Source organism: Malania oleifera, chromosome 2 (assembly GCF_029873635.1).
Source record: "Malania oleifera isolate guangnan ecotype guangnan chromosome 2, ASM2987363v1, whole genome shotgun sequence".
NCBI classification, from domain to species: domain Eukaryota; kingdom Viridiplantae; phylum Streptophyta; class Magnoliopsida; order Santalales; family Ximeniaceae; genus Malania; species Malania oleifera.
In genome coordinates this window covers 127,168,580-127,191,372 of record NC_080418.1, presented here as the reverse complement: position 1 = coordinate 127,191,372, position 22,793 = coordinate 127,168,580, and the positions used below count along the sequence as shown (strand labels likewise).

Here is a 22,793-nt window from a genome sequence, read left to right as displayed (position 1 = left end):
TGTCCTTATTGCTTGTAATTTAGTTTGTGGATATATTTTTTTTCCTGTTCTATTTTCTGGGTCAGGGAATCTAGAGAAAAGGATTCTTTCATACGTATCATCCGGTCTTCTCATATGCAAATTTACTCTTGGGCTGTCAACATCATTGACTGAAATACTATGTGAGAAATCTACTCTTGGGATTTCAAGGTCACAGGGTGGGAAAAGTGGTAGAAATAAGACCCCAAATGTTAGTTGTTTCATGTCTGCTTATAGTTATGTATTATGTCATAAGGAGGACAGTAAGCTGACCTGCCGAAAGTCTGAAACTGAATCAATAACTAAGACTTACTGGTGACACAACCTGTATTTACTGATATTGGATGATGCTAATTACATGGTGTGGTGTCATGAGCTTCGGAACTTGTAATGGCTTAATGGATTGCATTCTCTCAAGTAATAATCTAACATCCAAGTCAATTTCTTTGGTAGTGGATATCTTAATATTTCTCCTTGTGGGTTTAAAGGGTTTTATCTTTTACTGCATGCTTTCCTTAATTTTTAAAAATTCTGTATTGATGCAGGAGGAGAAGAAGGTGTTTATGCCTGGGTGGCTGTAAACTATGCACTTGGAAACTTGGGACGGGAGCCTCACGAAACCATTGGGGTGGTTGAACTCGGTGGGGCTTCTGCACAGGTTTTGTTCATTCACTTGTTTATGTCAATAGTTGTAAACTATTTGTTTTTTGTCAAAAGTTGCATTAATCAAAGTATCAAACATAGGCAGATTTCTGGCAGATCCTGATGAATAGTGAGAACCGTTTTATCAATTTATTGAACTGTACAAATCATTTTGTTTGTAATACTAGATTTCACTTTTTTGTGTCCTCCAATAGGGGTTGGGGTTGGAGGTTAGGGTGGGGTCTAGTGGCTGATGCCATGCTACATCTTTTGTCATTTTTTTTGGCCATTATAGAGACTCTTCTTTTGGGCTTTTATATTTAATTTGCTATTCTATAATTCTAGCATCTTTCTACCATTTTCCCTGAAATAACCTGTGTATTAGTCTCCAAAACCAGTCTCCTGCTTCCTGTCCCACTTCATATTGTTATTGCTAGGAAGTAAGCCATCTAGCCTATCTTGAAGGAAACTAAATTTATGTTATAAAAGTCAATTATACTTGCTACTTATCTCTAAAAATATAAAATGATATTGAAAAATATATTTAATTTATAATTGTGATTATATACCTAATGTGAGAACAAATAATAATAATTACTGTCGTTGTTGTTATTGTTGTTAATTATTATTATTATCATTATTATCATTATTATTATTCTTGTTATTATTATTATATTTGTCACCATAGTCATTATCTTCATCATCATTGTCATTGTCATTTGTTCATTTATAGGAAAACATTTGGGTTCTTCATCATCATCAACATCATCATTATCATTATTCTTGCTATTTTTATTTTTGTTATTACTATAAATGTATGTGTCACTATCGTCATTATCTTCATAATCGTTGTCATCTGTTCATTTATGGGAAGACATTTGAGTTAAGATTGCTCCTTTGTCTGTTTTCCCCCCTTTTTCTCTGGCTTTATAAGCTCCTACCCTCTTCTTTATGTTCTTTGGATTGAAGTTATATTATTGTGATTTTCATCTCTTAAAAAATCTCAATGATAGGGAACTGGAAGGGCTAGCTCATCTAATGGAGGTTCTTGCTTCCTTCACCTCTCATTCAAGGGCAAATGAGAAGGACTTGCATAAGGGATGGTTATAGTTTGTTTTTTGCACAAAATTTCTTGATGCATTTGCTGTAATACTCCTCTTTTTCTACTTTTTTTGGATAGCATTGTTTAGCAAGAAAAATTTGCTTCTAAATTAAATCCTTCCCATGAATTTCGATTTTTATCAAAGTTAATATTATGATTTATCGTAGGTGATAATACCTTAGATGACCTATAATCCAGGTTGAAAACTAAGGTGTAGTCCTAAGAGGGGGAGAGGTGAATTGGGTTTTTAAAAGTTTTTTAATTTTTTTTTTATTATAAATTCACAACCTTTTGTAAGTTTCTTAATCACACAAGAATGATTTGATTTTCAATGCTTAATTAAGCCAATCACAATCCACACTAAATCAATGAATTGATCAAATACAAACTAATGATTCTTAATGTGATACTTTCAACAATGTCAAACAATACCCAATCAACCAACCAATTTACCAATCACAAGTTACTTAACCAATATTTTTGCAGCAGCACTTTCAACGATTCAGTGTATTTATGAACTTTATGCACTTCCTTTTAACCAAGGTTTCCGCAAACGATTAATCAACGTACTCCCTTTAAGGTTTCCGTAAAAGATCAATCAACGTACTTCCTTAAATTAAAATTTTTTCAATCTCAACTTTCAGTTTCCTGCATTTAGATACACAACCACGCAATTTATATATGCAGAAAAATTAAAGAGTAAGGGTAGAGAGTGAGACCGAGCTTTTACGAGGTTTGGCTTATACCAGCCTACGTCCTCTCCTTAGGCAAGACCACCTAAGGATTCCACTATAACACTTCTTTACGGGCGAAGCAAACTGTTACAATCCCTCCTTCAAATTAGGGTGGTGCCCCCTCTCCAAGCGATACCCCACGCTTGGTACAACGATCCAATAACTCTGAACCGTCAAGAAAATAAAGAGACAAGAAAGAATTCTTGTGTACAAGAAGTGCTCTCAAATAGAGCTGGTTAGTACAAGATTAAGCACAACTAATACTTCAAAGTAAATATCAAATAAGAATGAATTCGAAGCTCAAGAATGTCACCCTCCCTCTTGGGACTACACCTAGTTTTCAATTGGGTTCAGGCGACTGACCCTCATAAACGACTAGTTTTTTAAATGACTTTTAAATTTCAAATTCAAGTTGCTTGTGCCCCAAACTTTATAAAAACTTGGGAAACACTTCAAGTTAGATACACAACCACACAATTTATATATGTAGAAAAATTAAAGAGTAAGGGTAGAGAGTGAGACCGAGCTTTTACGAGGTTTGGCTTATACCAGCCTACGTCCTCGCCTTAGGTAAGACCACCTAAGGATTTCACTATAACGCTTCTTTACGGGCGAAGTAAACCGTTACAACCCTCCTTCAATTAGGGTGGAGCCCCCTCTCCAAGCGATACCCCACGCTTGGTATAATGATTCAATAATTCTGAATCATCAAGAAAACAAAGAGACAAGAAAGAATTCTTGTGTACAAGAAGTGCTTTTAGATAGAGTTGGTTAGTACAAGATTAAGCACAGCTAATACTTCAAAGTAAATATCAAATAAGAATGAATTTGAAGCTCAAGAATGTCACCGGGTTTCTTCCTTTGATTTGAATCAAACTCAGAAGTTTTTGCTCTCAGATCAGTAATCAAAGACTCAATATATCTTGGAAAATTCTCAGCAAGAATATGTGTGCTAGAGGGTTTTGAGAGAGAGTGAGCAATATAGTTTGAAAACTGATTTTCAATTCTTGGTGTGTGATTTGATTTGAGAAACCATGTATTTATAGACTCAAAAAGTGATAAATTCATGTTACCCAAGTAACTTGGAGTGTTTCCTAAGTTTTTATAAAGTTTGGGGCACAAGCAACTCGAATTTGAAATTTAAAAGTTATTTAAAAAACTAGCCATTTACAAGGGTCAGTCGCCTGAACCCTTCAGGGTTAGTCGCCTAATCCTTTGAACACAGTGTATTTTTTTTAGTTCAAAATAGGGTCAGTCGCTTGAGGTGCTAGGGGCCAGTCGCTTGATCCTTCACTGTCTGTTCAAATTCATTTCAAGATTTTTGTCAGTCGCCTGACCAAGCACAGGTCAGACGTTTGAACAGATAAAGATATTGTTTTTCAAGTTTGTTTTCAAAATCCTTAGCCATCTTGCTTTGATACTTTTAAAGAGTACTTTATGGGGTTTTTAAAGTAAGGTCTCTAAGTCCATATTAACCCCTAATGAGCTTCAAAGCATTCAAAATGATATTTAAAGTGAAGTACTTATATAAGACTTCCTAAAGACATTAAAAACTCTCTAAACTTTGAAGTCTTCATGTATATCATTGCTTTGAATCATCTTTGCCTTGAGCTTGAGTATTCTTTAAGCTTCACACGTCTTGACCATCCTGGACCTCTTTGAGCTTTCATTTGATCACCTTGTCAATGAAGTATGGCTTATGGTACTTGTGATCTTTGGGCTTTCAATTCTTGCACCTTTTGAACTTGACATACTTGGTTTCCTGAAATATCATCATTTAAACCATAACTTGTTAAATTATCCTTTAGTTGTTATCATCAAAACAAGATTCGAAAGCCATGTTAGGCCAACACAGGTGAGTCCTCACTAGAGAATAATCCTCCATTTTTTTTTTCTTCATTTTGAAGTTGTATTGGTGTTGTGATTTGTTTGGTGTTTGTGGAGGTATGGGTGTATGCAATTAATGTAGAAGGTTTTATGAAGATGGATAGATTTTTATGGGTTTTGGGAGAGGTGAGAAGAGGAGGATTTTGTGGGGCATGCTTGCTTTGGATTTCTTTTGGTAATGTGGATAGACTGATTGAGAGTAATGAGAGAGGATTTTTGGGGGATAAATTCACTTATCTTTTGCTTTGAGATAGCATTGTGTTCCTAGTCTCTTTTTGGGCACTTTCTTTTGGTTTTTTTGGGTATTTCTCTGGCTTACTTGTGCACTAGAGGTTTGCTTTGATGTATATTTTGTTTTTTCATCCTCCCTTTTGTTTTGGCTTTTTAGGAGGATGCCTTGGCTGCTCTTTTGTGTTCTCTTTAAAATAAATCTTCTTTTTCTACCAAATGATGATAATGGTTGTTAAAATTGTGTTTTGAAATGCAAATGGTACTTTTTTACGTTGCTAAAATGAATTAGTTTCTTAGGGTGCATAAAAAATCATTTATTTGCGTAGCTATAAGTGGTTGGGCTGTGAGATACTAGGTGTGCTTCCGAATTGATCGTCTCTTGGGCTTGTGTATTCATTCAATTTTGTTGGATCTTGGAGGGAAGGCTTCTTAGTGCTTGGTGGGTTACATTGATCTATAGGCCCCCTAGGTATGTTTTTAAATCTTTATTCTAGGAGCTCTTTTTGTTTATAGTTTTTGTGCTCATAAAGTCATAATTAGTCCTAGGTGGCGGTTTTAATGTAGTTAATTTTCCCATTACAGAAGTAAAGAGGCTCTAGGGTTACTTCTACAATGCAATCGCCTGACTATTTTATTAGATAGTGTGGATTAAGGGATTTTCCTTTAGTCAATGCCATGATCATGTGGGTCTTTTTTTTGGGGGGGAGGTGATTGTGTGGCAAGTGTAAGATGGGTTTTTGTGTTCCAATGAGTAGGACGATATTTTTCCAAATATAACCCAAGGGGTGCTAGGTAGGTTGGTATGTGATCACTTTTGTCTCATTATGGAATCTTTGAAAGGTACATGGGGTCCTACTCCATTTCAATTTGAAAATATGTGGTTTTGTCACCCTTCTTTTCTTTCTTTCTTGAGGAGAGTTGGAGAAAGTGCTTAGGCGGAAGATGGGAGAGGTTTGGGTTTATAAAGAAATTGCAACACCTTAAGGCAGGTTTAAAGATTTGGAATATGGAGGTGGCCAGGGCACTGTGGTGAGGATTGGGCGGTTCAGAAGACCACTTATGATTTCATATTAATACAGTTTTGGGGCTTCGGAATGAAGAGAAAAAAGAAAAGGTTTTGGTTTTGTATTGTTTTTGCTATATTCTGGGAGAAAGCTTCATTTTCGGTTGCGTTTTGGGATTATTCTTTGGGGTTTCTAAGGGTATTTCGCTGTCCGATACTCAGAGGGATTGGAAGGCAGCATTGATGCAAATACTTTGCTTCTTTTTTCCTTTTGTTTTTGCTGAGGAGGAGGATGGCTTGTACTCTTTTCCATGTAAACTTTTTCTTATTTCTTTCACTAATGAAAATTTTCGCCATCTGAAAAAGATATGGCGGTGTTTGAAGATTTGCGGTTTAAGAAGGCTAATATTTTAAGGTACCTTGAGGATATCTTGAGGATTTGGATCATAGTTTCCAGAAAATTTAATATGTTAGCAAACCATAAATTGGTACAAATCTCAAGGATTTAGATAATTCTTTTTATTCTTATTGTTGATGTTTCGAGTAGTTTGATAGAATAGGGTGCTGGATATGGGTTTCTGTGGGTAGTGATTGTTTTGGATTTGCAATTCGTTGATGATATTTATTTATTTATTTTTTTGTGTCTAATGATACGTCTTCTTTTTGTAATATTCTTACCATTTTATAGGTTTTTGAGTGTTGAGGTTAGGTCTTTATGTGTGTAAAATTTTGTTTAGCTTTCACTATGAGGTTTCTAGTTTTGCTATGCTTGTGGGCCGCAATCCTTTGTCAATGGAACAGCAAACAGAAAAGCAAAAGATTTCTTTCCTTACTTCAGCCCACAATTATTTCCTTATTTTTCAATTCATTATTTTGTACAGTTAGCATATATTTAGTTTACATGTATAGGGCTTGACAGATTATCGTTTATAGGGCTATAATCATGCTAGACCTATTTACTTTCCATGTATAGCATTCTTGTTAAGTCTATATATAATATACAGAACTCAAGGCCAGATTATTCGGCCATTCACACAATACTTTGACATGGTATCAGAGCCAGCCGACTGCTATGTTATTTTTTTCCCGTCGAATTTTTTTGTCTTCTCGGTTTCATGGCTGTTGTGGTTTTTTTTTTTTTTCTCCCTCTTCTGGAATTTTTTTTGTTCTCTGTTCTTTTGATACTTCTTTGGCTGCGTGGCTGTCGGCACAGCAGGTTTTCTGGTTTGCCATTTATTTTAGTGCAGGCAACAACTTTATGTTGCTGTTTTTGGTACTTCTTTGTCTCGGCACAGCAGGTTTCTGTCCTTTTGATTCTTGGCGCAACAGGTTTCTTGGTTCAAGATTTATTTTTTTAAGTGCAGGAAGGTTGGTCTTGGTTCTCTCTGTTGCTGTTTCTGGTGCTTCTCTGTCCTTGTGATTCTCGGCATAGCAGTTTTTTTTTGGTTCAAGATTTTTTTTTTTAGTGCAGGCAGGTTGTTCTTGGTTTTCTTTGTACCTGCGTTGTTTATTTTTTTTGGGCTTCTCGATTTTCTCCTTTATTTAGCATGGACTCCACACCTGTGTGTGCCAAGTTTACGGGCAAAAATTATTCTACGTCGGCTTTTCAATTTGAACTTTTCCTAAAGGGAAAAGATCTTTGGGGTCATATTGATGGCACGGATTGTGCACCCAATCCTGATAAATCTAAGGAGTTAGCGGCTTGTCCTTCATGGGCTGTGCTTGGTGCCAAGGATTCAGCGGCTTGTCCTTCATGGGCTATGCTTGATGCTTGGATTATGTCTTGGCTTCTTGGCTCGGTTGAGCCACATACTGTCCTCAACTAGCGATCTTATCGCACCGCTCAATCCATTTTGACTTATTTAAAAACAGTATATCATTAAGATAACAGTGCCCATCGTTTTCAGTTAGAGCATGCGATTGCCATGTTTCAACATGACAATCGTTCCATCCAAGACTATTATTCGGGGTTTCCGACTATTTGGAATGAATATTTTGATCTAGTTACTGCGGATGTTTAGTTGCCTCTCTTTCCATTATTCAACGTCTTCACGAGACTAGTCGTCGTGATCAATTTCTTATGAAAGTCTGCTCCGAGTATGAACTTGTTCGCTCGTTTCTGCTGAATCACTTGCCTGTTCCTTCTCTTGATGTTTGTTTTGGTGAGTTACTTCGTAGTACTCAAGTTACTCTGGCACAATCTCATGGTAGTTCAGGGTTTGTCCCTGTGGCTTATGTTGCTCAACGACGAGGACTGCCTGCGCATTCTAGCACGTTGTAGTGTTTTTGCTGCAAAGAATTTGGGCATATCGTTGCTAATTGTTCCAAGAAATTCTGCTCTTATTGCAAGAAGAAGGGTCACATTATCAAAGGCTGTCGTATTCGCCTGCAAAATCGTCAGGCCCAAGCATTACGAACTTTTGTTAGTGTACCCCCCACAGTGACTTTTGCGGCCCCTGGCTCTGCTTCAGGTGACTCCTTTGTTCTTGCACCTCCTACAGTGAATTACTGCACACTCGAAATGGTGCATCAGATGCTAATTTCAGCATTATCGGCAGTGGGGCTTCAAGGTAACAATTCTACTAAAGTTGGTATTTGGACTCGAGTGCCTCTAATCACATGACAAATAATCCCATTACCTTGTGTCATGTTCGGTCCTACGCTGGTCAATCTGCTATTCAGACTGCCAATGGTAGTTCTTTGCCAATAGCTGTTGTTGAAGATGCCTATTCTAAGTTCACTGATGTGTTTCTTGCTCCTCAGCTTTCCTTGAATCTTATTTTTGTTGGTTAATTAGTTGATAGTAATTGTGCTGTTAATTTTTCTGGTAGGTTGTGTTGTGCAGGACTAGTTAATGAGGGAGCCGATTGTGAAGGGACCTAAAGTGGGGCGCTTGTTTCCACTACTTTTGCCTGTTGCAACAAGTTCTCCAATTTTATCTATTAAGTCTTTTGCTTGTAATAATGTTTTAGATCTTAGTATAGTGTGACATCGTCGTTCAGGCCATCGCAATACTCAGATCTTATCTTATGTATTAAACTCTGGTTTACTTGGTAATAAAGAATGTTCTTCTTTATCTCTTGAGTGTGGCTCTTGCAAACTTGGTAAAAGTAAAACTCTTCCCTTCTCTTTGCATGCTAGTAGAGCTTCTCAATGCTTTGATCTTATCCATAGTGATGTTTGGGGACCTTCCCCGGTTAGTTCACATGAAAAATTTAAATGCTATGTGACTTTCATTGATGATCATAGCAGATTTACTTGGGTTTACTTTCTTCGCTCTAAATTCGTACTTTCACTGAGTTTTTAGCGTATGTTGACAATCAGTTTTCTACTTCTATTAAGTCATTACACACAGATTCTAGTGGTGAATATGTGTCTACTGAGTTTCAGGCATTTTTGACTTCTAAAGGTATTATTCATCAACGTTCATGGCTACTCCCCAACAGAATGGAGTAGCCGAACGAAAAAAATCGTCATCTCCTAGATGTGGTATGTACTCTCTTTCTAGAATCCTTTGTTCCATCCTTGTTCTGGGTTTAGGCTCTGAAAACTCCTACTTACTTGATTAATCATTTACCTTCTCAAGTCCTACTCATGGAGTCTCCCTATTTCTACTTATTTGCTAAGCAACCTAGTTATGATAACCTCCATACCTTTGGTTATGTATGTTATGCTCATTTACCTCCTCATGAGCGACATAAATTATCTGTTCAATCTGTTTGATGTGCATTCTTGGGATATAATATGTGTCAAAAGGGATTTGTTTGCTATTGTAACGACCTCAAATTCCTTAATATAAAATGTAATATAATATATAGAAAAGTTGACCCGAACCCGTGGGTAACGGGGACACCTATCAATCACAGCGGAAACCTAAGTAGAAGTTAGTATAAAATGTCAAACATCCAACCATAAAACATAATACCAGAGTTTACTATATCATCAAAATACTGTTCCTATATACAACCTCCAAAAAGTCAAAATAACACTAGGATCATACAACAAAAATCTCCTGATCCTAGTTCAACGCTTACCCTTCTAGGAGGGAAGCTTCAATCACCCAACGGCGGCCCTGACCCGCTGGTCTCTCTGGATTTCCTGAAAATTATTTAATGTTCGGGGGTGAGACACTTCTCAGTAAGGGAAGATAAATTAAATACAACTGTGTGGCAACATGAATATTTAATGTAATTATACATTTACAGTACATTTCATATATCTGTAGACATTTATCATAACATACTGAATAATCATATACTTTCATAATTGCTGATAAATCATATCGTACATAAACATCTGTTATACTGATAATACTGAAAACATACCAAGATTGAATAGTTAGCTAATGTCATGTATTACCCCCTATGACGGGTTGTGCAGCCCGAAGGCGTGACCCGACAATGGCTGGCCAACTACTGCCGAGTCAAATATGTCTGTAAGTATGATGGGCCTGCCGTACCCTGGTCTGGATTGCCAGGTAGACGTCCACAATCTACTGAAAGCCACATCGACTATCCATCTCCCACCTCCTCGTGGGGTGGTTAGCACTAATCTGATTATAAACATCTGATCTATAAGCTACGATACCGAGCTCCTGAACTTCATAAATACGGCCTCGTGCCGTTCGTTTTATAAATACGGTCTCGCCCCGAAATCATACGTAAATGCGGCCTCGCGCCGAAATCATACATAAATACGGCCTCGCGCCGAAATCATACATAAATACGGCCTCGCGCCGAAATTATACATAAATGTATATCATTATGAAAATATTCAATTCATCATGTATTTTCAACATCATAATGTACTGTAGTCTTTCATCATTTTTCAAAACATATTTCATTCATATCATCATCATATCATGATATTTTCCACATAAAATAATATTCATGTCACACATTTGCTGTATAAAAACCATACATTGTATTCTAAAATCATAGTTTTTGGCGTTTCATACATATATATACATTTCAACATAGTAGCAGTATTTTTCTCAAACGTACATTCCATTCGTAATATACAGATATAATATATACTTTCCTGAAAATAACTTTTCTCATAAATAACAATAATTTGCATGAAAGTAATTGCTTTAGTTTATTCCCTTATCTGGCTACTGAGAAAGCCCCTAAAATTTCCTAGCCTAATACCTATAGGATTTCCTGATCAAGACCTTGAAAATGAAAACTCACAGTACTAAACTTCAGTATTTCTACGTGTACGTTATTTCCTATAACTACCGTAAGGTCAAATTTGGCTTAAAAAGCCTTACCTCAACTCAGGGATGATTTCCAACTTACTTTCACCAATGATCCGCTCCGACAGATTTGGAGAGAACTTCTCCAGGAGCGTCGTGGTGGCTTTGGATTGTCAAACTGGCGTAAATCCGGCCCAAAATCAAAGAGAGAGAGAGAGAGAACCGAAGGGGAGAGAGAGAGAGGATGATATTTTCCAAAATTTTGATGTTTAAATCGGGTTTTTGATATTTATAGGACTGGATTCGTCGATGAGCCACGTCATTCGTCGACGAGTCCTTCAATAATTTCGTCGACGAAATCCACTCCTTGTCGACGAAATTCAGACTGCTCAAAAACCTCTCTCGATATTTTCTCGTCGAAGAATCCCCTGTATTTGTCGATGAAGTCGACCTCCTCCTTCTGTTACTGTTTTCCATTTCCCTTCCTCTTTATTATTTAAATTCCATTTTATTCGGGTTGTCACAGCTATGATCCTACATTACATTGTACACGCATTTCTAGGAATGTTATTTTCTTTGAAAATCAACATTTCTTTTTTGTGTCCTTTGTACCGTCCTCTTCTCCTGTTATTCTCCCCTCCTTTGAGGAGCAGTTCTCAGATCCTCATCAAATCAGTTCTCGTTTTAAACCAGGTATTGTGCATACGCGACGCTCCGGCCCACAGTCTCTTCCGGTGGCTCATTTGATATTTGATCCTACCACGCACTAGATTTAGTCAGTTATAGCACCTCTAGAGCCTTTGGTATGTCGCTCTTCTCGAGTGTTTGTACCCCCGGATAGGTATGGGTTTCCCTCTTCAAGTTCTGGCAATTCTGTTTCAGCTCTTACTGCTGTATTGTCCAATTTAGATATTCCCACATCCTACTCATATGCTGCCAAGCATGATTGTTGGCAACAAGTTATGCAGGAAGAAATTGCCGCTCTAGAGGCCAATCACACCTGGGACATTGAGCCTTGTCCTCCCACCATTGTTCCTCTGGGTTGCAAATGGGTTTACTCAGTCAAGGTCCGATCTGATGGAAGTCTGGATCGTTACAAAGCTCGCCTTGTTGCACTTGGGAATAATCAGGAATATGGTGTCAATTATGAAGAGACCTTTGCTCTTGTGGCTTAGATGACTACTGTTCGTACGATTCTGGCTATTGCTGCTTCCAATGATTGGCCACTACATCAAATGGATGTCAAAAATGCTTTTCTTCTCGGGGATCTTAAAGAGTGTATTTATATGAAGCCACCCTCAAGCTTGTTTCCCTCTCCGACTTCACATGTTTGTAAGCTTCGTCGCTTTTTTTATGGTCTCAAAAAAGCTTCGAGGGTCTGGTTTGATAAATTCCGCACCACTTTATTACAATTTTCATTCAAGTAGAGCAAGTATGATACTTCATTGTTTCTTCGGAAATCAGACATGGGTATTGTTGTTCTTTTGGTTTATGTTGATGATATTGTGATTACTGGTTCCGATTATGCTTTACTTGCTCAACTCAAGACTCATCTCTTAGAGTCCTTTCATATGAAAGATCTTGGGTCTCTCATATATTTTCTTGGTCTTGAGGTGAATCATAGTCCCTTAGGTATTTCACTCAATCAACATATGTATGTTAGTGACTTGGTGGCTACTACTGGCCTTCAGAAGGGTACTTTTGTTGATACTCCCATGAAATTAAATGTCAAGCTTTGCAAAGAGGAGGGTGACTTACTTGCTAATCCCAGTTTATACCGGAAGTTGGTGGGTAGTCTTATCTATCTCACCATTACTAGACCAAACATTTCTTTTGCTGTATAGCAAGTCAGGCAGTTTCTTCATACTCGTCATCTTCATTTGGCTGCTGTCCGGAGGATCATACGCTATGTTTAGGACACTTCTGCCTGTGGTTTATTCTTCCCTACAGGCAATTCTACTCGCCTTGCTGCTTATATCGATGTTGATTGGGCTGTGTTATCCTAACATTGCTTTCAATCTTATTTTGATGATAACAAATGAAGGTAAATTTAACATGTTGTGGTTTAAGTGATGATGTTTCAGGAAACCAAGTCTATGAAGTTCAAAAGTTCAAGTATTAAGAGTCCAAGATCACAAGTAAAAACTCATACTCCAATAACAAGTGATCAAAAGGAAGCTTAAAGGATCAAAGATAGACAAATCTTGTGGAAGCTCAAAGGATATTGAAGCTCAAGACAAGATTGACTCAAAGCAAAGATATACATGAAAACTTCAAGTTTAGAAAGTTTTAAAGTCTCAAGGAAGTCTTGTGTAAGTACTTCATTTAAATATCAAAATGAATGCTTTGAAGCTCATTAGGGTTAATTATGGACTTAGAGACCTTATTTTGAAAATCCTGGAAAATGTCTTTGAAAAGTCTCAAAACAAGTTAGCAAGAGTTTTTGGAAACAAACTTTAAAAACAATGTTTTTAACTGTTCAGGCGATTGACCCTTGTCTGGTTAGGCGACTGACAATTTTTTACTGAATTAAATTTGGAAGACAGTATAGGATCAGGCGACTGACCCCTGTGAGTTCAGACGACTGACCTTGTTTTGACCTTGAAAATACACTGATTTTCAAACATCAGGCGACTGACCCCGATGGGTTCAGGCGACTGACCTTCGTAACGACTAGTTTTAAAACAACGTTTTAAAGTTTCCAAATTGAGTGGCCCAAACTTTGTAAAAACTTTGGAAACACTCCAAGTTACTTGGGCAACACGAATTTATGACTTTTTAACTCTATAAATACATGATTTCTCAAATCAAATTGAAAACCAAGAATTGAAAATATGATTTCAAGCCTATATTGCTCCTACTCTCTTAAAGCCTTTGTTGCACACATCTACTTGCTGAGATTTTCTGAGAATTACTGAGTTATTGTTCACTGATCTCTGAGCAAAACTTTTGAGTTTTGAATCAATCAAAAGAAAGAATCCTGGTGATATACTCTTTGAGCTTCAATTCTATTCTTCATTGATATTTACATTGAAGTATTGATTAGTTGTGCTATATTTTGTACTAATCTTCTCTATTTGAGAGTAATTCTTGTATGCAAGAAATTGTTCTTGTTTTCTTGACGGTTCAGGGTTGTTGAATCGTTGTACCAAGCGTGGGGTATCGTTTGGAGAGGTGTACTCTAGCCTACTGAAGGAGGGATTGTAAGGTTGCTCCTACCCGCAAAGGAGTGTTATGGTGGAATCCTTAGGTGGTGTTGCCTAAGGTGTGGACGTAGCGGGTATAGCCGAACCTCGTAAAAACTCGGTCTCACTCTCTTTCCCTAAACTCTCTTTAATTTTCAGCACATATATAACCGCGTGGTTGTTTATTTCAAATCTATAAACTGTGTGGATTGGATATTAAATAAACTGAAAATTAATTTAACTTTGGGATTGCGGAAAAACGGGAGTACGTTGGTTGATCAATACTTATTGTTGAAACCATAAGGGAGTATGCTGATTGATTAACACCCAAGACTCATTAATTGAAAGTTTATTTAAATTCTGAGTTTTGGAAGAGTGTTGAAAATTTCAACTGTGCTTCATTAAATCTATCAACACAAGGCTTTTATCAAACTCTACTTTGAGTTATTCAATCGCTGAATCTCGGAAGCTTTGCTGAATTCATTCTATAGTGGGAATCTTGTTTTGATTATCTTGTTGAGTGGATTGAAATATTCAAAAGCTGAAAGTATTACATTGTGAATTCTTTGGTTGGGTGTTGATTGAAATTATTGCAAGATCAAGTTGACATACTCATTAATAGAGGCTTAAAATTTGAATTTGATTTTCAGCTGGACGAAGTGATTAAAACTTAAACATTACATTTGTGATTGTTGAATATAAAAAGGTTCAGAAAGATTTTATAAAAAGATTCTTAAAGAAATTTTTAAAACCCAATTCACCCTCCCTCTTGGGACTATACCTTAGTTTTCAATTGGTATTAGAGCGAGGTTGTAGCAAATCTTAACCTAAAAGCTACACAAAGATCTAAATGGCACACCTAGGCGTAGCTCTCTTTGCCGAGGGTCAATCCTCAACTAGGCATGGAGGATTGACCATACCTTTTGTGGTCTTTGTGGTCTTAACTATACCTTTTGGAAACAAAGAATGAGAATCTACCTTCAAATTATGGATTGAAAAGCATGGAGGGTTGTCACACATGGTGATCTTATCCCTACCAAACTTGTAGATGGAAAAGAAGTACCCAAAGAAGAAAAAGACATGACCGAAAACGATCATAAGATGTTACAAGTTAACTCAAGTGCTATAAATGCATTATACTGTGCCCTTGACATAAATGAATTCAATAGGGTCATGGCATGTAAATCGGCCAAAGAGATATAGGATAAACTAGAGGTAACCTATGAAGGTACCGTTGATGTAAGAGATAATAGAATTGACATGCTTACTAGCAAATATGAAGCCTTAGGATGAATCCGGATGAATCTATTACAAGTATGTACACTAAGTTTACACACATAATAAACTCCCTTAATGCCCTAGTGAAAAACTACTCTGCAGATGAGTTGATCCGAAAAATCCTTAGAGGTCTTCCACCCATTTGGGAACCTAAAGTTACAGCAATTACGGAAGGAAGAAATGTCAATAATACCTCCTTAGAAGAATTAATTGGATCACTTCTCACCTATGAGATGACAATAAATGAAAGGAATGCCGAAAATAAAAACAAGAAATCTATAGCCCTTAAGGCTGCCAAAGAAAGCTCTAGTGATGAAGACGAAGAAAATGAATTAGATGATGAAGAACTAGTATTCATTACTAAGAGACTTGGAAAGTTCTTTAAAAGAAATAAGAAATTTGCTAGAAAGATTAGAGGTTCAAAATTTGAAAAGGAGAATCAAGCAAAAAGGCAAATAAGAATGAACCCCCTACTTGTTACAATTGTAAAAAGGTTGGGCATATTAAACCTAATTGTCCACAGCTGAAGAAAGACAAGAAGAAGAAAAAGAAGGCAATGAAAGCTACATGGGATGATACAAGCTCAAGTGAATCAGAGAACGAATCAAGTGAACAAGAAATGGCCAACATATGCTTCATGGCTCATAATGCTGAGGTAAATTCCTACTATAGTTCATCCGAAGAATCAAGTGATGAGTCATGTAGTGATTCATGTGATAGTATGCCTTCATACAAAGAAATTCAAGCTGAATTATTTGCATTACATAATAGGTTCATAAAAGTATCTAAAAGAAACATTGCCTTGAAAGAACAAAATGAACAGCTAAAAAATCAACTAGATACATCAAAATCATTTAAAAAAGAAAAGGACTCTCATATTGATGATCTCATGAAGAAAAACATGTCTCAAGAATTGGTAAAACTATAAGTAAATGGTGAAAGTAAGAAAGACTTGGAAATAAAAGACCTTAAAAGTAAAATTGACAACAAGGATAAAATCATTTACAATTTTACTAAAGGAAAGGAGAACTTTGAAAAGTTGTTTGGAAAACAAAAAAATGTCATTAGATAAAGAAGGAATAGGATTTAATGGACTTGAGAACAAAAAGAAGAAGAATCTTTATATGGGATACTTTGTTAAGGAATCAAAGTATTATGCAAGCACATCTTCAACTAATATTTATCAACACACTACGTGCTTCTTGTGTAAGAAAAAGGGACATATTAAATTTGATTGTCCATTTAAAAGAAAGAATGTGAAAGTCAAGAAAGTTTGGAAAATTAAAGAAAACAAATCTGAAATAAAGAAACCTAAGAAGGTTTGGATACCTAAGAGTAACGTATTGAACCCTTCTTGTAGGTTTGCCTTAGGACAATCTCATCAGAAGACAAATGGTACTTGGACAGCGGGTGTTCTAGGCACATGATCAGAGTTAAGTCCAAATTCACCACATTAATGTTAAAAGATGGTGGATACGTCACATTCGGAGACAATGCCAAAGGCAAAATTATTGGGATTGGTAAGATAGGTAAAGAACCTTCCCTTACCATTGATGATATGTTATTAGTAGATGGATTAAAGCATAACCTATTGAGCATAAGCCAATTAAGTGACAAGGGCTTTGATGCTATTTTTAAGCACGACAAATGTATTGTTGAAAATGGAGAAAAATATAATATTCTATTCACCGCTAGAAGAATTGATAATATGTGTATTGCATAAATTTTGAAACGCTAAAATCTCAAAACATCACATGTTAAGCATCTATGAATGAGGCAAGTTGGTAATGACATAGAAGGCTAGGTCATGCTAGTATGGACTTACTATCAAAACTAGTCAATAAGAACTTAGTTAGAGGACTACCTAGCACAAAAGTTTGTTAAAGATAAAATTTGTGATGCTTGTCAATTGGGAAAACAAACTAAGTCCAGCTTTAAGAAGAAGAAACATATATCCACTAGCAGGCCCTTAGAGCTTATTCACTTAGACCTATTTGGTCCCACTAGGACACAAAGTATAGGAGGAAAGCAATATGCTTATGTCATCGTTGATGATTACTCTACGTTTACCTGGGTACTCGTCTTAGCCTCAAAAGATGAAGCATGTAATACATTAATAAACTTATGTAAAAGACTTCAAAATGAAAAAGGCTATGGTGTTCTCAATATTAGAAGTGATCAAGGAAGATAATTTAATAATAAAGATGTTGAAAAATTTTGCCATGAGCATGGAATTAGACATAACTTTTCAGCACCTAGAATTCCACAACAAAATGGTGTTGTTGAAAGAAGGAATAGAACCCTTCAAGAAATGACTAGGACAATGTTAAATGAAGACAAACTACCTAAGTACTTTTGGGCTGAAGCGGTTAATACCGCATGTTATGTAATAAATAGAGTGTCCATTAGATCAAGCTTAAATAAAACTCCCTATGAATTGGAAAGGAAGAAGACCTAACATAGCTTACTTTCATGTATTTGGATGTAAGTGCTTTGTACTTAATGATAAAGATGACTTAGGGAAATTTGATGCTAAATCAGATGAAGGTATCTTTCTAGGGTATGCAACAAATAGTAAAGCTTTTAGAATTTATAATAAGGGAACTCTCACAATCATTGAATCAATCCATGTAACGTTTGATAAATCTAATCCTTTTACAAAAGTAATTGAGATTGAAGAAAAAGATGATGCTTCACAAAAAGATATAGAAATCATAGAAGTTAAAGAAGAGAAAAATGAAAAAACCCCAAATGATGATCCTATAGAAAATTCCAAGTTACCCAAAGAATGGAAATATGTAAGAAATCATCCTAAAATCAAATCATAGGAGAACCTTCTCGAGGAATAACTACTAGATCATCATTGAAAAACTTATGTTATCACTTATCAAAAGAAGAACCTAAAAACATAGAAGAAGCTTTAAGTGATGATTCTTGGATAATAGTTATGCAAGAAGAGTTGAATCAGTTGGAAAGAAATAGAGTATGGAAATTAGTTCCTAGACCACACTATAATTGGAACAAGATGGGTATTTAGGAATAAAAAGGATGAAAATGACATAGTAGTAAGAAATAAGGCAAGACTTGTAGCTCAAGGATACAATCAAGAAGAAGGAATAGACTACGATGAGACTTTTGCTCCCGTAGCAAGAATGGAAGCTATTAGAATGTTGTTAGCATATGCATCTCATAAAGAATTCAAACTATATCAAATGGATGTAAAAAGTGTTTTTCTAAATTGTTTCATAAATGAAGAAGTTTATGTGGAACAGCCTCTTGGTTTTGAGGACATAAATAATCTCGATCACGTATTTAGATTAACAAAAGCATTGTACGGGTTAAAACAAGCTTTTAGAGCTTGGTATGAGAGGTTGAGTGGATTTCTACTAGAAAACGGTTTTTCAAGAGGAAAGGCGAATAGCCTATTATTCATAAAATCCAAAAATAAAGACATGTTTATCGTACAAATTTATATTGATGATAATATATTTGGTGCTACAAATGATGAATTATGTAAGGAATTTGCAAAGTGTATGCAAGATGAGTTTGAGATGAGTATGATGGGAGAGTTAAATACTTCCTAGGATTACAAATCAAGCAAGCTAAAAATGGAACGTTTATAAATCAATCAAAATACATAAGAGACATGTTTAAGAAGTTTGACATGGAAGGAAGTAAACCCATAGGAACTCCTATGAGTACCTCCATAAGCCTTGATAAAGATGAAAAAGGAAAACCAGTAGACATGAAATATTATCGAGGTATGATAGGAAGTTTGTTATACTTGATAGCTAGTCGACCAAATATAATGTTTAGCGTATGTATGTGCGCCCAATTTCAATCAACTCCTAAGGAATCTCATCAGATAGCCGTAAAAAGAATCCTAAGATACTTGATAGGGACAATTGATTTAGGACTATGGTATCCTAAGGACACCGGTTTTGAAATAATTAGTTATTTAGACGCGGATTATGCAGGTTGTAAAATTGATAGGAAAAATACAAGTGGAACTTGTCACTTTCTAGGACGGTCTCATGACTCTTGGTTCTCCAAGAAACAAAATTCCGTAGCCCTATCCACCGTTGAAGTTGAGTATCTGGGAGCAGGTAGTTGCTATGCACAAACAACAATTAAAAGACTTTAATTTAGAGTACTCAGCCATACCAATTAAGTGTGATAATACAAGTGCAATAAACATTTCCAAAAATCCGATATCACACTCAAAGAACTAAGCACATTGATATAAGACATTATTTTCTAAGAGATCACATGCAAAAAGAAGATATAATACTTGAATTCGTAAATACAAATGATCAATGGGTGGACATTTTTGCCAAACCTCTTCCAGAAGATAGGTTTATATCAATAAGAAGAGAACTTGGGCTATTACACAGTAGCGAAGTGGTTTAGGAAGGATATAAGATGAGTAAAAAAGATAAAATTGAATTTTTGGAGAGGTTAGGCGACTGAGCTCAGTGACCTTAGTCGACTGAAGTGCTACTAACTTGTGAAAATTGAATTTCATAAAATGTCAGGCAACTGAGCCTGAAACTTCAGGTGCCTGAACTGACGAGACTATATATATTTTAGTGCGAAACCCTAACTTTTTAGATCCTAGTCTATTGACCTCTGTTCCATCACTCACCCGAACCTCCTTATCTTTGATCTTCCTTAGCTCTAAACCTAAAAAACCTTCAATCAAAGTGAAGAAATCATCCTCCCACATCTCCTACCTACGAATTTCTAGGGTTTCCTTCATCTTTCACACATCAAGATGCCTCGCACCAAGACAACGACAAACTGGGGTGCCTCTTTAGGGAGAGATGACGGAAATATCGAGAGATAGCTCATAACTCCTCAATCCCAGCAATGATATAGAACTCATCTTCGTTCTACGAAACCAATCTTCAGTAAAATACTTGATACCTCATTCTTTCGTTTAGAATTTCCAGACATCCTACCAATGTTTCAGGAAATTGGTTGGAAAAATTTTGTAGTTTATCAATCGAAAGGCCTTTATCTGAACTTGGTGTAAATATTTTATGCTAATATGGTACAAGGCGAATCCGTATTGACTATCGAGGTAAGGGGAAAGGCTATTACTTTATCTCCATAGACTTTGGCCCCTATATTGCACATCAGCCCAAGAGAATTTGAATGTCCGACACTTGCTCAATCATGGATTTTGGATCAAGGTTTTACCCCCGAGGAATTTTTGCTATTGATCATGGTAGAGGAACCAGTATACTTTGGACATCCTCCCTTGTATAAGCAGCTGAACCTACAAGCACAAATCCTTCAGAAAATAATCATGAACAATATCCTACCCCAAGCTGGCTCATATGATCGCATATCCTATGTTGATTGCTTTGTGTTATGGTGTTTGCTAAAAGGGAAGAAACTCGACTTGTCAAGCTTAATTTTGAAATGGATGTGGTCTAAATTGGAAGCCCGTTGAGTCACTCTTCCGTATGGTGGTGTCTTGAATCTCCTATTTGCACACCGTAGTCTCACCACTCCTACTGAGCTATTTATTAAGTGAACTCGATATGATCTTTTCAATTCTACGACCTTGAAACAAATGGGATATGAAAAACATCAGCAGAGTTGGTTTTTGAAAGGAGGACGACCACCAAGGCCAGCAGTTGTACCTCCTCCTCCAGATTAGCAACAAGAGCATGCACCTGATACTCCATCTTGGTTTGTACCTTTCCATCATCAGTTCAATACCTTTAGTAGTGACATGCGTTCAGGACTTTAGTCACTTCAGGAGAACGTGACCTCACTCCAGACTACTTGCTCATCACTTGACCAGTGCCTTACTCGCATAGAGCAGTATAGTGCTAGTTCTTCTCGGAGTGTTGATCCCATGGACATCAGCTCTGCACCTCGTAGTGATGATACATCTGATTAGGAATCTAAAGAAGGAAGTGATGAAGGTACTGAAGAAGATGTTGCAGCAGATGATGCTTATGTAGCTGATGGTGATGATGCCTCTGATGATGATTGATATATTTGTTGCTTTTTGCGTTGTGTTTCAGTTATATCTATGTATTAGCTTTGCATCTCAGCTGTTTTTGTTTATTTTTGGCTCAGTTGTGACATTTTGTTCACCGTGTTGCACTAAATGAATATGCTTATTATTGCGTGTTATTCTAAATATCCTTGTGACTATGCTTTTTATCTCTTTTTGATTGATGTCAAAGGGGGAGAGAATTTTTTAGAGCAAAAATGAGGGCATAGCAAAAATAAGAGCATATTTGAATAAATAGCAAGGGGGAGAAAGCCAAAATGGCCAAAATGAGGAAATATAAAAATGAGGAAATATATGCAAATTGAGAAATTTGAGCTATAATGCAAAAATATATGAGATAATACTCTAATAATGATATGATATGATGACTTGAGATATATTGAAATGAACTATGATGCACTAATACTTGATTATGATATATAGATCTTTGAACTTGCACTTGAAATCTTGATTTTAATACATATGAATGATTTTTCCAAACATTGTTAAAAGTATGCTTATTGTAAAGGGGAGCCCTTATCAAGGTTCTCTCATCTTTTCTCCTTATTTGTCATCATAAAAAAGGGGGAGATTGTTGGCCTAACATGACTTTCAAATCTTATTTTGATAATAACAAATCAAGATAAATTTAGCATGTTGTGGTTTAGGTGATGATGTTTTAGGAAACCAAGCCTATGAAGTTCAAAAGTTCAAGTATTAAGAGTCCAAGATCACAAGTAAAAGCTCATACTCCAACAACAAGTGATCAAAAGGAAGCTTAAAGGATCAAAGACAGACAAATGTTATGGAAGCTCAAAGGATATTGACGCTCAAGACAAGATGGACTCAAAGCAAAGATATACATGAAGACTTCATGTTTAGAAAGTTTTAAAGTCTTAAGGAAGTCTTGTGTAAGTATTTCATTTAAATATCAAAATGAATGCTTTGAAGCTCATTAGGGTTAATTATGGACTTAGAGACCTTATTTTGAAAATCTTGGAAATGTCTTTGAAAAGTCTCAAAACAAGTTGGTAAGAGTTTTTGGAAACAAACTTTAAAAACAGTGTTTTTAACTGTTCAGGCGACTGACCCTTGTCTGGTCATGTGACTGACAATTTTTTGCTGAATTAAATTTGGAAGACAGTATAGGATCAGGTGTCTGACCTTGTTCTGACCTTAAAAATACGCTGATTTTCAAAGATCAGGCGACAGACCCCGATGGGCTCAGGCGATTGACCTTCGTAATGGCTTGTTTTAAAACAACGTTTTAAAGTTTCCAAATTGAGTTGCTTGTGCCCCAAACTTTGTAAAAACTTGGGAAACACTCAAAGTAACTTGGGCAACACGAATTTATGACTTTTTAGCTCTATAAATACCTGATTTCTCAAATCAAATTAAAAACCAAGAATTGAAAATTTGATTTCAAGCCTATATTGCTCATATTCTCTCCAAGCCTTCCTGCACGCATCTACTTTCTGAGATTTTCTGAGAATTACTGGTTAT

The 22,793-nt window shown here is 36.2% G+C and overlaps 1 protein-coding gene across 3 annotated transcripts in view; it reads left to right on the top strand.

Moving 5' to 3' along the window:
- LOC131148009 (probable apyrase 6) overlaps positions 1–22,793 on the top strand; it is a 63,201-nt gene that overhangs the window by 1,261 nt on the left and 39,147 nt on the right. For all 3 annotated transcript variants that reach the window (XM_058097744.1, XM_058097745.1, XM_058097746.1), the window contains exon 2: positions 564–676. In XM_058097744.1, the coding sequence (XP_057953727.1) occupies positions 564–676 (113 nt within the window). The remainder of the gene's footprint in view (positions 1–563; positions 677–22,793) is intronic.